We start from the raw sequence: 12,486 nt of genomic DNA on the forward strand, positions 1-12,486 counted from the left end.
GGGGGGTGTTGGAAGGGGTGGTCGATTGTGGAAAGGTCAGAGGGGCAGGTGGGGCGTTGAACCCATACCACCATTTTCACCAAATTTTGTGGGACTTCCCGAGTCCATTAAGTTTAGTTGTGTTTTCAGCTTATAGACAGTGCTCAAATAGCAAAGAGAAACATTGGAGGATTCCATTTATTTTCGTTTGGTTTACCAGTGTTTACGGGTTAGTCGTGATCGGTTTACGTAAACGTACTGTTTTCTGATTAACTTGTGTTGGGTGTATGCAGACTTGACTGTATCTCAGAGAAATAACAAATCTTAATACGTTTAAGTGGTTGCTCAAGACTCATTTGTTTAATTCTTAGTTATAGTGTGTTAGTAAGTGCTGTTATGTTTTTAATTTTTACTGCTGTCCTTAAGTGTATATAATTAATATATGGTTGTGAAAAGTTCTTTTTTATGTGGTTGAACTGGTTTTTCTTGTTACTGTGAAATATTTTATCCTGTGTGAAGCACTCAGTGATCGTGTGATTGATGTAAAGGGCTCTGAGCATATGGTCACTCTTAAGGACAAGTGGGCTAACCCAGATTTCAGGGGTTTCCAGAAATCTTGGCCTACACCAAAAGTGGGCATTGCCCTACCAATAGGAGAAGTTTGGTTTCATTGGTTTGTATATTTGTTTGGTTACAGAGAAAACTGTCATTGTCTTTTAAAGAAACTGAACAAGGGGCAAAAACCTTCGATTTTCTCAAAACAGCATTTTTCGGATAGCCCCCTTGTGCTTAAAAGCAGCCATATACTCGTATGGGATAGAGCACTGTATAAATGTAATCTATTATTATTATTGTTATTATTATTCTTGTTGCTCTACCTTGTTGGGGGAACTTGACCAAAACAAAGCATCGATGATGGAGGTCTGCTAAAAAATCGGCTGTAGCATGCCTGCAGAAATGTTGGAAGGGAGGCAGAAAGCAGATTGATCCCCCACCAAGGCAGTGCTACTCACTGAAGTGTCTTTAGGCCTTTCCCAAAAGGGGGGATATTAACGTTTTCATATGCACAGTAGAATTGTAAATGGGCAGATTTATCAATGTCATGCTCATACTGTCCTGACACAACATAGGGGGAACTGCTGCTTTTTCTTTCCTCATCCTCACTATCCCCATTTTCCTTTACCTCCTTTTGTATGTTTGTCACTTTCTTGTGAACTGTTATTTCCAGGGTGTTTTGATAGTCGAAGCAGACTTTGTGCTGTTGATGCTAGAGAGGTGAGCAGAGTAAGCCTGATTCCCCGTTTGGCTTTCTCTGTTGACCTTGACCCCTTGGCACTCATATGACCTTATGCAGTTGCGAGCGCCGTAAAACCTTACTAATAAGATTTAAAAAATCAAAAAAATCAGCTTTTTCTCACTAGATTGACAGGTAAAGGCAGATGAGGGGAAAAAGAAATAGTCTCTGAGGCCAGGTTTTGAAAAAAAATTTCATCTTCCAGGTTCATTTGTGGGTCCCATCCTGGTGGGTAAGTTGCTTGACCTGAACTGCGACACGTGGCGAGAGCGATGTGGTCAGCGTCTCTCCTGCTGGCTCTATGATCACGACACTCTGGTCATCTGCATCTACCTCTTCATCGTCACCTGCAAGGGACTCTCCATACTCTTTTGCTGGTGAGTCCAAAATATTGCTGTTGAGCCTCGTTTGTGTTTGAGTTGTGATCATATTTGGGTCTTGATTGAATAAAAAAAAAATATTGGGGTTTTGTGTTTTGAGTTTTGAATATATACTGTCTAGTGCACACATGGCAAACACACACACACACACACACTCGTAGCAAAAGGTGCACCTATCAAACAAATTTTCAAGTCCTTAATTTTTTTCTGACTTGTACGTGTATTAAAAACTAGCGACTACGAAACATGCAAAACGGTGGTCTTGAAGCAGGTGAGTAGTCCTGAAAAAGCCCCCCATCCGCTCTTTGGGGATAAACCACCTGTACTATTAACCTGCCCTGAGGCTCAAAGCTATTCCTGTTATCTTTCTGTACGATGACTTTCAGGTTTTTGAAAATTCCCACCCTACTTCTTCAGGTTTTTGAAAATTCCCACCCTACTTCTTCAGGTGTTTGAATGTCTTTGAACTTGCACCTGTGTATTTTTATTATCATTATTTGATACAAAGCTTCCCTAATCTAGAATCAAACTCGAATTTTCTGCATGCAATGGCCACGAGCCTTACTGCTAAACCAAAGGCAGCAATAACAGGGAGATGATGCTTTCAGCAAAAGAAATGTAACTTTTTGAGTTAATGTAAATGATCAGTAACAGTCATTTTAATGCTGGAGAAAAAAACGAGACTGACAAACAAAAACACATTTATAAGTGTAGGATTTCACACTTTCAAGGAGGGAAAACAAAATTTTTTTGCACATTCTGGGGGAATGTGACAAAATTACTGATGCATGTACGAAATATTTTAAATGTAAGGGTATTAATTAAAACTCTCTTTGACAGTATTGAACCCAGGGAGATCCTTGATTTTATAAAAGGAATTGATGAGGTCAAACGTTAAACACATATGAGGTGCTCTGACAAATGAGTAACTTCTCTCAATCCATTTGATTTTGATATCGGCCAAAAATCAATAACGGAGTCAAATTTGTAGATTTTCAATTGACGCCATTTTTTCGTCTAAACTGTCTTCTTATTATTTTCATACTTATAAATTGCACAAACTTCAGCTACAAGTTTGACATATCCATTTCTATAGGAGGGCTAAAATTTGAGAAGTAACTAATTTTATCAGCAAGCCTCAAACATCAGTGCTAGAAAATTGTGAATAAGTAAAAGTCTCTAACATACTTCCTGAGGATTTGTTAAAAAGGTCTGTTTGTTCCTTTAATCAGTGAGGTGGATAAGATAAGATTTCATAACATCTTATTGATCTTCACAAAGAGAAATTTGCTGCAGTGTAGTAACTACACATGTGCATACTGGTACATCAACACACTCACACACACACGCACACATTCTCAGGACACTTACACACACTCGCATACACACACACACACGCTCACATGCACACATGCATGCACACACACACACACACACACACTTATATTCACGGATGTGCACAAACGAATAGTTATTGGATGACAGTAAATCTATTTTTGAAGCTTACACGACCTAAGTTGACAGTTCTGTCGAATAATAACAATGTCAACTGTGGGTGGTTTGCGGGTGCTCTAGTGTGGTTTACTCTTTCTTTCCATTCAAACATCTGTCGTCCATGTCTCCCCTCCTCCTTTTTTCTGTTTGTTTCTCTCTTGTAACACCTTCAATCTTCAGCACTTATATTATATGACCTAATTATGTTGCCAGTGCGGCAAATCTCTTACCAAAACAAGTTAACAGTTCCGTCAAGTAATTGCTCAACCCCCTGGGCAGTGCCACTGACTGTAGTGTCTTTAGGCCATTTCCAAAGGGGGGACATTTCTCGTTCAAGCATAGTAGAATTGTAAATGGGCTGACTCATGTCACGCTCATAACTGTGCCTGATCTACAACAGGGAACTGCTGCTTTTTCTTTCCTGATCCTTACTATTGTCATTTTCCTCTACTTCTTTTGTATGTTTGTCACTCTCTTGTGACCTGCTATTTTGGGGTGCCTTGATAGTCGAAGCAGACCTTGTGCTGTTGAAGCTAGAGAGGTGAGCAGTCTAAGTCTTATTCCCTGTAAAGACTTCTCTGTTGACACCCACCCCTTGGTGCTCATATGACCTTATGCAGTTGCGAGTGCTGTAAAACCCTCTATTAAATAACCCCCCCCCCCAAAAAAAAACTCTTACCAAAACAAGTTGACGGTTCCGTCAAGTAATTACTGGGTCAACCAATCTGTCCCCCCTCAGCCTGGCCCTCAAGTTCTACCAGCCACCCAAACCTCCCGTGGTAGAGCAGGTGGCCTCGCCCCAGCAGGAAATGGGCAACGTGGCAGGCCACTGCATGCCCTATGGAGACGGCCACTCTGCCGCGGGTGACGACGAGGAGCCAGATTTTTCCGTGGAGGACGACGGCTCATCTCGTACTCTGGTCCGATTTGCCCCCTAATGACAGGTGTGATCACATAATGTGAGTAAGTTGTTTGTGATGGGAGCGGTGGTTCAAGTAGTAATTTTCTACAGCGAGTTTACTGTTTCTCTTTAAAAAAAATAAATTATTTAACGCTGAGTTACCTTTTACTCTCTCTCTCTCTCCTTTTTTGTTGTTGTTTCTGCAATGAGTTACTTTTTCCATACTCTCTTTTTTTTAAAATCTGTTATTTACTTGATCCTTTGTCTCCTTTTTTGCAACCAGTGGAGGAGTTTTTTGGCAAGCATTAGTCTAACGAGACACATATGCTGTCACTTTGGTAGCCTACTGGTTAGGCTACTGGACTCTGTTGTGAGATTGCGGGTTTGGGGGATCGAGCCTCAGCTCACTTCGACTTGTCCATTTGGCTTGGTCGTTTCAGAGATGGACGTTAAACTCGGAGGTCCTGCCTCTTAAATAGCCTCATGGTGTTGATAGGGGCGTTTAACCCATACAATTTCACCATTTCACCATTTGCTGTCACTTCTGGACATAAAATGTAGGACAATGCTTCAGAAACATTGTCATCTGTTATGATGGAGCAGGACCTATCCAGTACTCTGTCCAGATGTATCCTCATTCATCTCTGCTTTTTAAAATAAGTATGACCTAGTCGTGTTGCAACTGCAGTAAAATTCATACACCCCCCCCCCCCAAACAACAACATAAAAACATAGAAATTTATTCATTTATTCATAAGATTATTTTGTTTTGATTTTTCTAACACATTGATACTATGATCTTTTTTTATTCCCAGAATTCTGCAGTCCTGAGGAACCAGTTTTTTTCTGACATCTTTGGGATGTGACGGACGAGTGTTTCTGTGTCAGTGACTCATCGCATTTAGTATCGTCAAATCGTTTTGTGCGGTATCTTTTTTTGTTGTTGTCTTGTTACATGCGGATAGATATATCCTCCAGAAGGAGCATAAACATGTCATAGTTTGGTCATGGCTAGCTTGACAAAAGATGTTGTCGACTGGTGCGGAGAAGCAGAATCGATGAGGAAAGGCTAGTGGTTCATTGGAGTTTTTTGTTGTTGTTGCTTTTTTAGCACTGTGGTTCAGCGTGCATCATGGATGGACTGTTTTCCCAAGGATTTGTAGAACTGAAGAAGCAGTCTGTGTGCAATAGGAATGGGGATTTGGCTCTTGTTTTCCGTTGTTTTTAATGCACATTTATTGATCACGACTGCCCCCCCCCCCCCTCCCAACACCATCATGATCTGGCTGGCTCTGGCTCTCCTGCCTGGAACATTTACTGAAGCTATTTCAGGTTTGCAGCGGCCGGCTCTTTAAAAACAAGGACCTGTTGATTGATTTGGGTTGTTTTTTGTTGTTGTTTTTTTGGGGGGGTTTGGCGTGTGTGATTGGTTACAGTTTCTTCCCCCACGTTTGGGCAATTTTCTACAGCACAAGTCACAAGTCTGTGAACAGTGCTGTCTGCGACAAGCGGATATGAGGGACTCCAGATTGACGATTTTTAAAAAATGTCAAAAAAAAAAAAATCCCTTTTCATATCTTTGTCATTGTCTAGCGCCCACCCCCCAGCTGCGGGAACTTGTGACCAACAGGGGGGTTAGGCTGCTGCTACTTCCTGTTGTCGCAAGATCTGAAGTCACATGATCAAATTTGAATAATGCATGGTGATCAAAGAGTTCAAAGTTCTTGCTCTGTGTTTGTGCACTCAAATTTTAAATTTTTTTTGGTTGTGTGTTTTTAAAAACAACAACCCTTGTTCTGATATTTGGTGTGCAATTACGACAATAGCAGCCCATGTCGGTTTGGAGGCTGTAGATGTTTATGTAGCAGCAGACCCAACGAGATTACCTGACTCTCCGTGAAATATCACCTCACTCCCATATCTTTTGTATTGTTTACTCTGTTTATATAATGTAACTACCTTACACCGGTAGTAGCTAATCAGTTTATGAAGTATACTCTTCCAACTATCCGTACTACTGATTTACCATGATGTATAATTTTATATATATGTATGTATGTGTGTGCATAATACACACATACACATACACACACACACACACACACACACACACACACACACACACACACACACACACACACACACACACACACACACACACACACACACACACACTCACACACACTGTCAAAACTGTCTAAGACAGCAAGCCGTGGTCAAGGAGAAAGGTGTCCGCCTTCCACAGTGGTATTATAACAGTTTTTAAAAAATGCAAGGGGAGAAGTGGGAAATGATTGTCTTATGCAGGTGACCTTTAGAGCAGGCTCGCCTGTATGTATGTGTGGGAATGTGTGTGTGTGTGTATGTATATATATAATCTCCAAAAGATGTAGAAATTTGTACATACAAAACTGTTGATGTGATGGCAGTCTCAGTTCTTGTTGCTCCTCATATTAGTATTGTCATTATGATTTATGGTTATGATTTTTATTATTATTATTATCATTGTTGAGGAATATATGGTGCCCATGTTTTGGCAATGTTTAATTAGAAAATCTCCACTGCCATATCGAATCAGTTTGACTTATTTTAGCTCCCAGCAGGTCTTTTAGATTTTTGCGTGATTTTTTTTTTTTGTCGTGGCGTCGGTGGTCTGCTGATTTTGGCTGCCGGACTTGTAATAATGAAGTTGCGGGTTAGGGGGTTCGAGCGGCGGGTCCAGCGTTATGTCCTTGGGAAAAGCACTTTACACAAATTTTTTTCACTTGACCCAGATGGGAATGGGTACCCGGCCGTAGACCATGAAAGATTTTGTCAGTATGTTAGTGATTTAGCGCCTTTAAATGGCTGTTTTCACTGTATGCCTCCCAAGAAGTTTAAGTTGTTTCAGAATGCTCTCAGGTCTGCAAGGGTAATAGTATAGATTGTAAAGCGCATAGAGCTTGCTGTTGAGCGAGGATTTGCGCTATACAAATGCTATCTATTATTATTATTTCACCTACTGGCTATCTTAACATTGAGCATAGTGAAGCCTTTTGTGGGCCACCAGTAGTTTTGGAGGAGAAGAGCGGTTGTCTTTGACAGGGGGACATCTAGGGCAGTGTCATTTTAATGTAAGGAAAAATGAACCGCGAGTGGGGAAGTGGGAAGTATTGTTGTCATTTGTAGGGCGATTGTTTTCGAAAAGATGACTGGTAGTAGAGCAGATTTGACTGTTACTGTGAAGCAGAAAAAAAACTTCCCACAAACCTGTCCTGCCTTGGGATTTTTAGTCGGCAGCTTGTGGTAGTTGTTCAGGAGAAAGAAAGAACTTTCATCTTAAAAGTCGTACTCAAATTATGTATCTTTTCATGCTTTCAAAAGAAACACATTTTGAATCTGAATTTTGACAAAATACTTCTGGAGCTCATGCTACTTACACTATAGATTAAGAAACTGCAATTTAAAATAAGATTATTCAAAATTGTGGGCTTAGAACATCTGAACATGTGATGAATGATGATATTGTGGTAAGGTCAGAGTGCATTTACAGGGTCGTTGAAGAAAAATACTTACACGTCTTCTTTTTGGTGGATATTCATTCTTTATGATTCACCCGCTCTTTAACACACCTCTGTGCTTTTGTTGAACAGCTGTGGGGGTGTGGGTGGGAGTGGTGTTGGGGGAGGGGGGAGAAATCATAGCTGCCAAGAGGCCAGAATATCACAAGGGAGTCTCTCATTCAGAACCTGTCAAACTTTTCATCATTCTGTAAAACAGTGAGTGCTTTTTTAAAATATATGCTCCTTCTGGACTGATCACTACGACATCTGTGATTTCTTTGTTTGCTCTGTCTGCATTGGTGTTGAAAATGCAGGATTGAAGCTGCCCGTCTCCTCGATGATCTCGAGTGTGGGGATGGGGGCATGGGGCATCAACAATCAGTAAATCAATTTTCAAAGATTAACTTGAAATCCAACTATGCAGGTAGATTTATCTGGGTTTTTTTCCAGATTTTTTTTTTCAGAGTAACGTTGAAGTCTATGACTGACTTTTCCTTTTCTGTAATGGGGAGACGCTGGAGTGGAGTGCTTACGGCATTGTTTTGGCCTTCCTTTGTAGTGGAATTTCTTTTTTTCGACCCTCTGCTAATTTAATTTGACACTTTACCCTTAAAGGGACGATTTGTCCTTGGTAGCAGCCCTGCACCAACAAGTTGTTTACCTAGCAAGTGGCTGCGAGCTCAGTGCAATGTTATGTTCTGTCCTCAAATGAATTTGATTTGCCTCGATTTTATTTTTATCCATGTCCTTACACGGCAATCTTTACCTGAAGTCTTCCTACCTCTGGAACTTGTGAGAATATATTTTTTATATTGTAATCCCTTTTTATCAAGAAAAGTTTACACCAACCAAACAATTTCCAATTGGTAACGGTAACAATGGGAATGAAATGTTTCATGCAGGACTCTCTGCTGGGGAACAAAATTTGCCATGACAACTTTGCCAAATTTGATTTGCTAATTTTGAAATTGTTGATAGTTAATTACTGTACGACTCAAAGAAGAAGACACAGCTAGAGAGAATCGTATAATTTTCAAATTTGTCTTAAAGAAAAATAATCCAAGTAGATTGATAACTTGGTTACTTTTGACAAGGTAGCATCCTCGGCAAGCGGAGAGGCACACGCCACGTCACACCAGGTGGTGCTGCTGTCTCGGAGATTCTGTCACTCTGGTCAGTTGAAGGAGAAATAAACAGGAGTGGTGAAAAACTAGTTGTTTTTTTTGGCTAATTCGCTGACCATTTGAAGACGTGTTTTGGAGACTGTTGTTCGTCGGTTTCCACTTTGTTTTTTTCTTCTTCCTCACGTGTGTCTCATCGTTGACTATGTGTATGCGAGTGAATGTTACAGGAAAATTGAGTCTGGATACGGCCTTTTTGTCCTTATCGGAGGAAATGTTATGATTTTTTAAATTTTGATTTCTCCCCTCTCACTTTTGAGAACAATTTTAGAGTGAGTTCTTCAGATTTTGAATTTTAAAAAAGTGTCTTTTGATATATTACTTTGTTTATCAAACAAATTTGAATTATTTTGAAGGAGTATATTTTTTTTGGATGGGTCAACCTTTTCTGGTTCTATTTGGTTTGTATTTTGCATTTGTATTGTTTTTAAACTATTTGTTGACTTCAGAGGCTTTTGGCAACTTGACCACCTGCCTTTTTCACTCGTGTAGATTCTCCCAGCGACATACATTTTTTCTTTTTCGTCTTTTTTCCTGCAAACTTTTCTATTTCCCTCAAACTTTTCTATTCATTTTCCTTGACTTATTATTTACAGAATTGTGCAGTTATAAAAAAAAATGTTTATTGTTGAAAACAAGGTCAGGTGATGTAAGTTCTGTTGTTTTTTATGAAAAAAATGTCACAAGAATTGCTTACTTTTGTATGTAATTAAAAAATTTTTTTTTTGCTGTACGTTGCATTTTATTTCTGAGCATGGTGCTTTTCACCAAGTCTTTTAGGCTTCTTTTAAATCTGTACAGAGTCGGAATACACATCAGTGAGAATGGCCATCTTGGCCAAGATGATGATAATAGTAGTTTGTCAAGGTCTGATGATGATGAATACAACTGCAGAAGAGATTATGTGTGTGTTCTCTACGATTCATTGTTGACATTGCAAGTTATGCATTTTCCTCTTGAGAAAAAGATATCTCTCGGTTAGATAATGACTCTGAATAATGAAATAATGTAGGCTGTGCAGATGTCTTCTGGCACACACATCTTCAGTCTAATAAAAAGGAGTGTCATCTTTAGTCAAATAGGTGGGTGGTGGACGGGTGCTCTGGTGGGTGTGGTTTGCAAACTCTTTCCTATGTAATATCTCTCGTCCTTATCTCTGCTCCTTCTTTTTTTATGTTTGTTACTCTCTTGTAACATCTCTAATCTTTGGCACTTATATGACATAGTGGTGTTGCAAGGGCTGTGAAACTCTTACTAAAACAAAAAAACTACCTTGTCTTGCCTTCAAGCCTGCATTTTGGACACTGGGAGTCTCAGTCTTTTGTTGTTAGTGTCCAACGTTATCGCTGACGGTATGAGTTGTGTGAAACACCCAGTCAGGTTCATCATCACCACACACAGAACATGTGAGTTCAAATCCCATTTGGAGGGAGTTCTTGTCACGGATCTCCGTCTGTTTGTCTGCTGGGACATCGCATCATCCCTCTCAGTCTCAGCCCGAGTTGGTCCCTCCTGACAGGCAAGCAGGCAGGCTGACCGGAAGTTAAGTAGCCCTGCTTCCAAGCAACCTAAATTTTTGCTTGTGCTGATGGGGCAGTAAAACATAATGTACTGTTACACATTTTTTAAAAACACTTGACCCTTTTGACCGAAGGTGTTCGTATTGCACAATTTCTCTTCAAGTGTCACTGTTTACAGTTATGGGAAATAGTTCCTAGTGTCGGTTGCATCAATAATGTTGTGTTCATGTTTAACGTTATAGACAGTTCTTAGTCATAAACTGTACCTTCGATATTGTCTTCATGTTTACAGTAACGAGTTATACTATACATATATACTTTGTGTTCCTCTATTTCCAGAAGTCGTCTGAACTTTGTATATATATTATTATACATGTATATATATATATATATATATATATGTATATATATATATCTATTTACTGGTTGGCGTGTTCTTACAGTTATTTATTTCTTGTTGACTTTTTGAGAAAAAAAAAAGCATTTATGATTCTTCTGAAGCAATATCATGACCCTGTTTGATCTTTCTCGTGGCTCTGCCAAAAAGTATAGGAGACTTTCCCAATCTGTGGCTCCTTATGTGTACGAATTTTTCCGTGCCAGAATAGTGGTTTTGTAGGGTTTTTGTTTTTTACACTGTCTGGTATGGTCGGTGCACTAAGTTAAAGGTAAAGGATTGGATATGAGGAGTCCATGTGGAAAAATGGGCATAGTCACGAACTAGAAATTATTGAGGGAGGTCAATTTTAAAAGCCTGTGGACTCAAAACTTCATATTTGTTTGACTGGTGGTTTATTGTTATGTTTGTTGAATAGAAAATCTAACAACAATAATCAACTAACAGTTGAACAGAACTACAGTTATGAGTCAACAAGCATTCAAAATTGATACCCTCATGATTTTCAGTTTGTGATTATTCCCGTTTGTCCTGTGGACTCCTGTATTACAAATTTGCTTCTTTACAGGAGAAGTGAAAAGGTGATGTAACTCCTACCATTTGTATCTCTTGATCGATTAATTTTTTTTTCTTTATGTAATTTTTTGGCTGCTGCCTTTACAATGATGTAAGTTGTGTTTATGTGGGTGTAAAACTTTTACCACTTTCTTGACAGGTTCACTGTTCTGACTTAACTCTTTAACCCCAGAATTATTTTCACCATTTTGACAGAAATCTTTCCAGATCTCTTTAAGTATGGTACGGGGTATACACAAAAAAATGCTCATATAATAATAGCTAAAACTATGTCAGATTAAAAGAGGAAGTAGTTTATAAATTTATCTAACACTTTTGAGTCAATATAAATCTACTAGGATTGGTAAGAGATTGCGCTACCAGTAATGCTTCATGAACTCTGTCGTCTGATCGGATGCTAGGACCGTCCACTCAAGGATTGGGCCAGTTTTACTGGACGTTCCCGTTGTCCACTCAGGGTAGTTGAGTTGAGGTGTGTGAGGTTAGGTGAGGTGAGGTGAGGTGAGATGCATTGTCGTATTTTTCTCAGTCTGGAACTAGAGTATTCTGCGGTGCAGTGGCGCCCCCCTTCCCTCGATGTAGTGTAAGAAAACTTCCAGCCGAATACTGTTCTTTGAACTGTGACGAATGTTTAGGATTTAAAGAAAATGGTGTGATATGTAATTCTGACAACTTAAAGGGTGGTGGTGTGGTGTAGTGTAGTGGGGAAGGGGGGGGGGGTGGACGCCCTCGCACCCCCAGGAGGGGATTTGGAAGGTGTTAGGCTATCGAGATGGCTGCAAAACTGTGTGTAATGTAAGGTGTGGATATTTTTCTGAACAGATTGTTTATCACCTGCGTCTGTTTATGGCTATTTGGAATTTTGAAGCTTGTTTGATATTTTTCTCATGATGGTGGTTCCCCTTTGTTGAATGATGCTATGGAAGGAATTGCACTTTTGAGTATAAAATAACAGAAAATTTTTATGGAGAAGAAATAAGGCTTTCTCATCTTGCAAAATCTCTCCCCAAGTTCAGATGTACTCTCGACATATGGTCCCCTTTGTTGCCCTTCCTCTGGGATTTCTTCTCTGTTCAAAGTTTGGGTCGTTGGTGTCGTTATCGTCAGTACCTCGAGAGGAAGGCTGCAACCCCTCTTCCTCTCATCAGCTTGTCCTCCCATCTTCTCCCTCCTCCTCCTCCTCCTCTCTCCCCTCCTCTCTACCTCCCTCCCTGTTCCCCCC

At 39.9% G+C, this 12,486-nt stretch overlaps 1 protein-coding gene across 1 annotated transcript in view; it reads left to right on the forward strand.

Annotated features, from left to right (window-relative positions):
- LOC101851253 (solute carrier organic anion transporter family member 4C1) overlaps window positions 1-5,584 on the forward strand; it is a gene marked incomplete in the record, with an annotated part of 31,826 nt that extends 26,242 nt beyond the window's left edge. Inside the window, 3 exon segments of the mRNA XM_035968674.1 lie at window positions 1,479-1,650; window positions 3,887-4,106; window positions 4,864-5,584. Coding sequence (XP_035824567.1) covers window positions 1,479-1,650; window positions 3,887-4,085 — 371 coding nt within the window.
- Window positions 5,585-12,486: the final 6,902 nt, after the last annotated feature.

This window comes from Aplysia californica, unplaced genomic scaffold (assembly GCF_000002075.1).
Source record: "Aplysia californica isolate F4 #8 unplaced genomic scaffold, AplCal3.0 scaffold00075, whole genome shotgun sequence".
Taxonomy (NCBI): Eukaryota; Metazoa; Mollusca; class Gastropoda; order Aplysiida; family Aplysiidae; genus Aplysia; species Aplysia californica.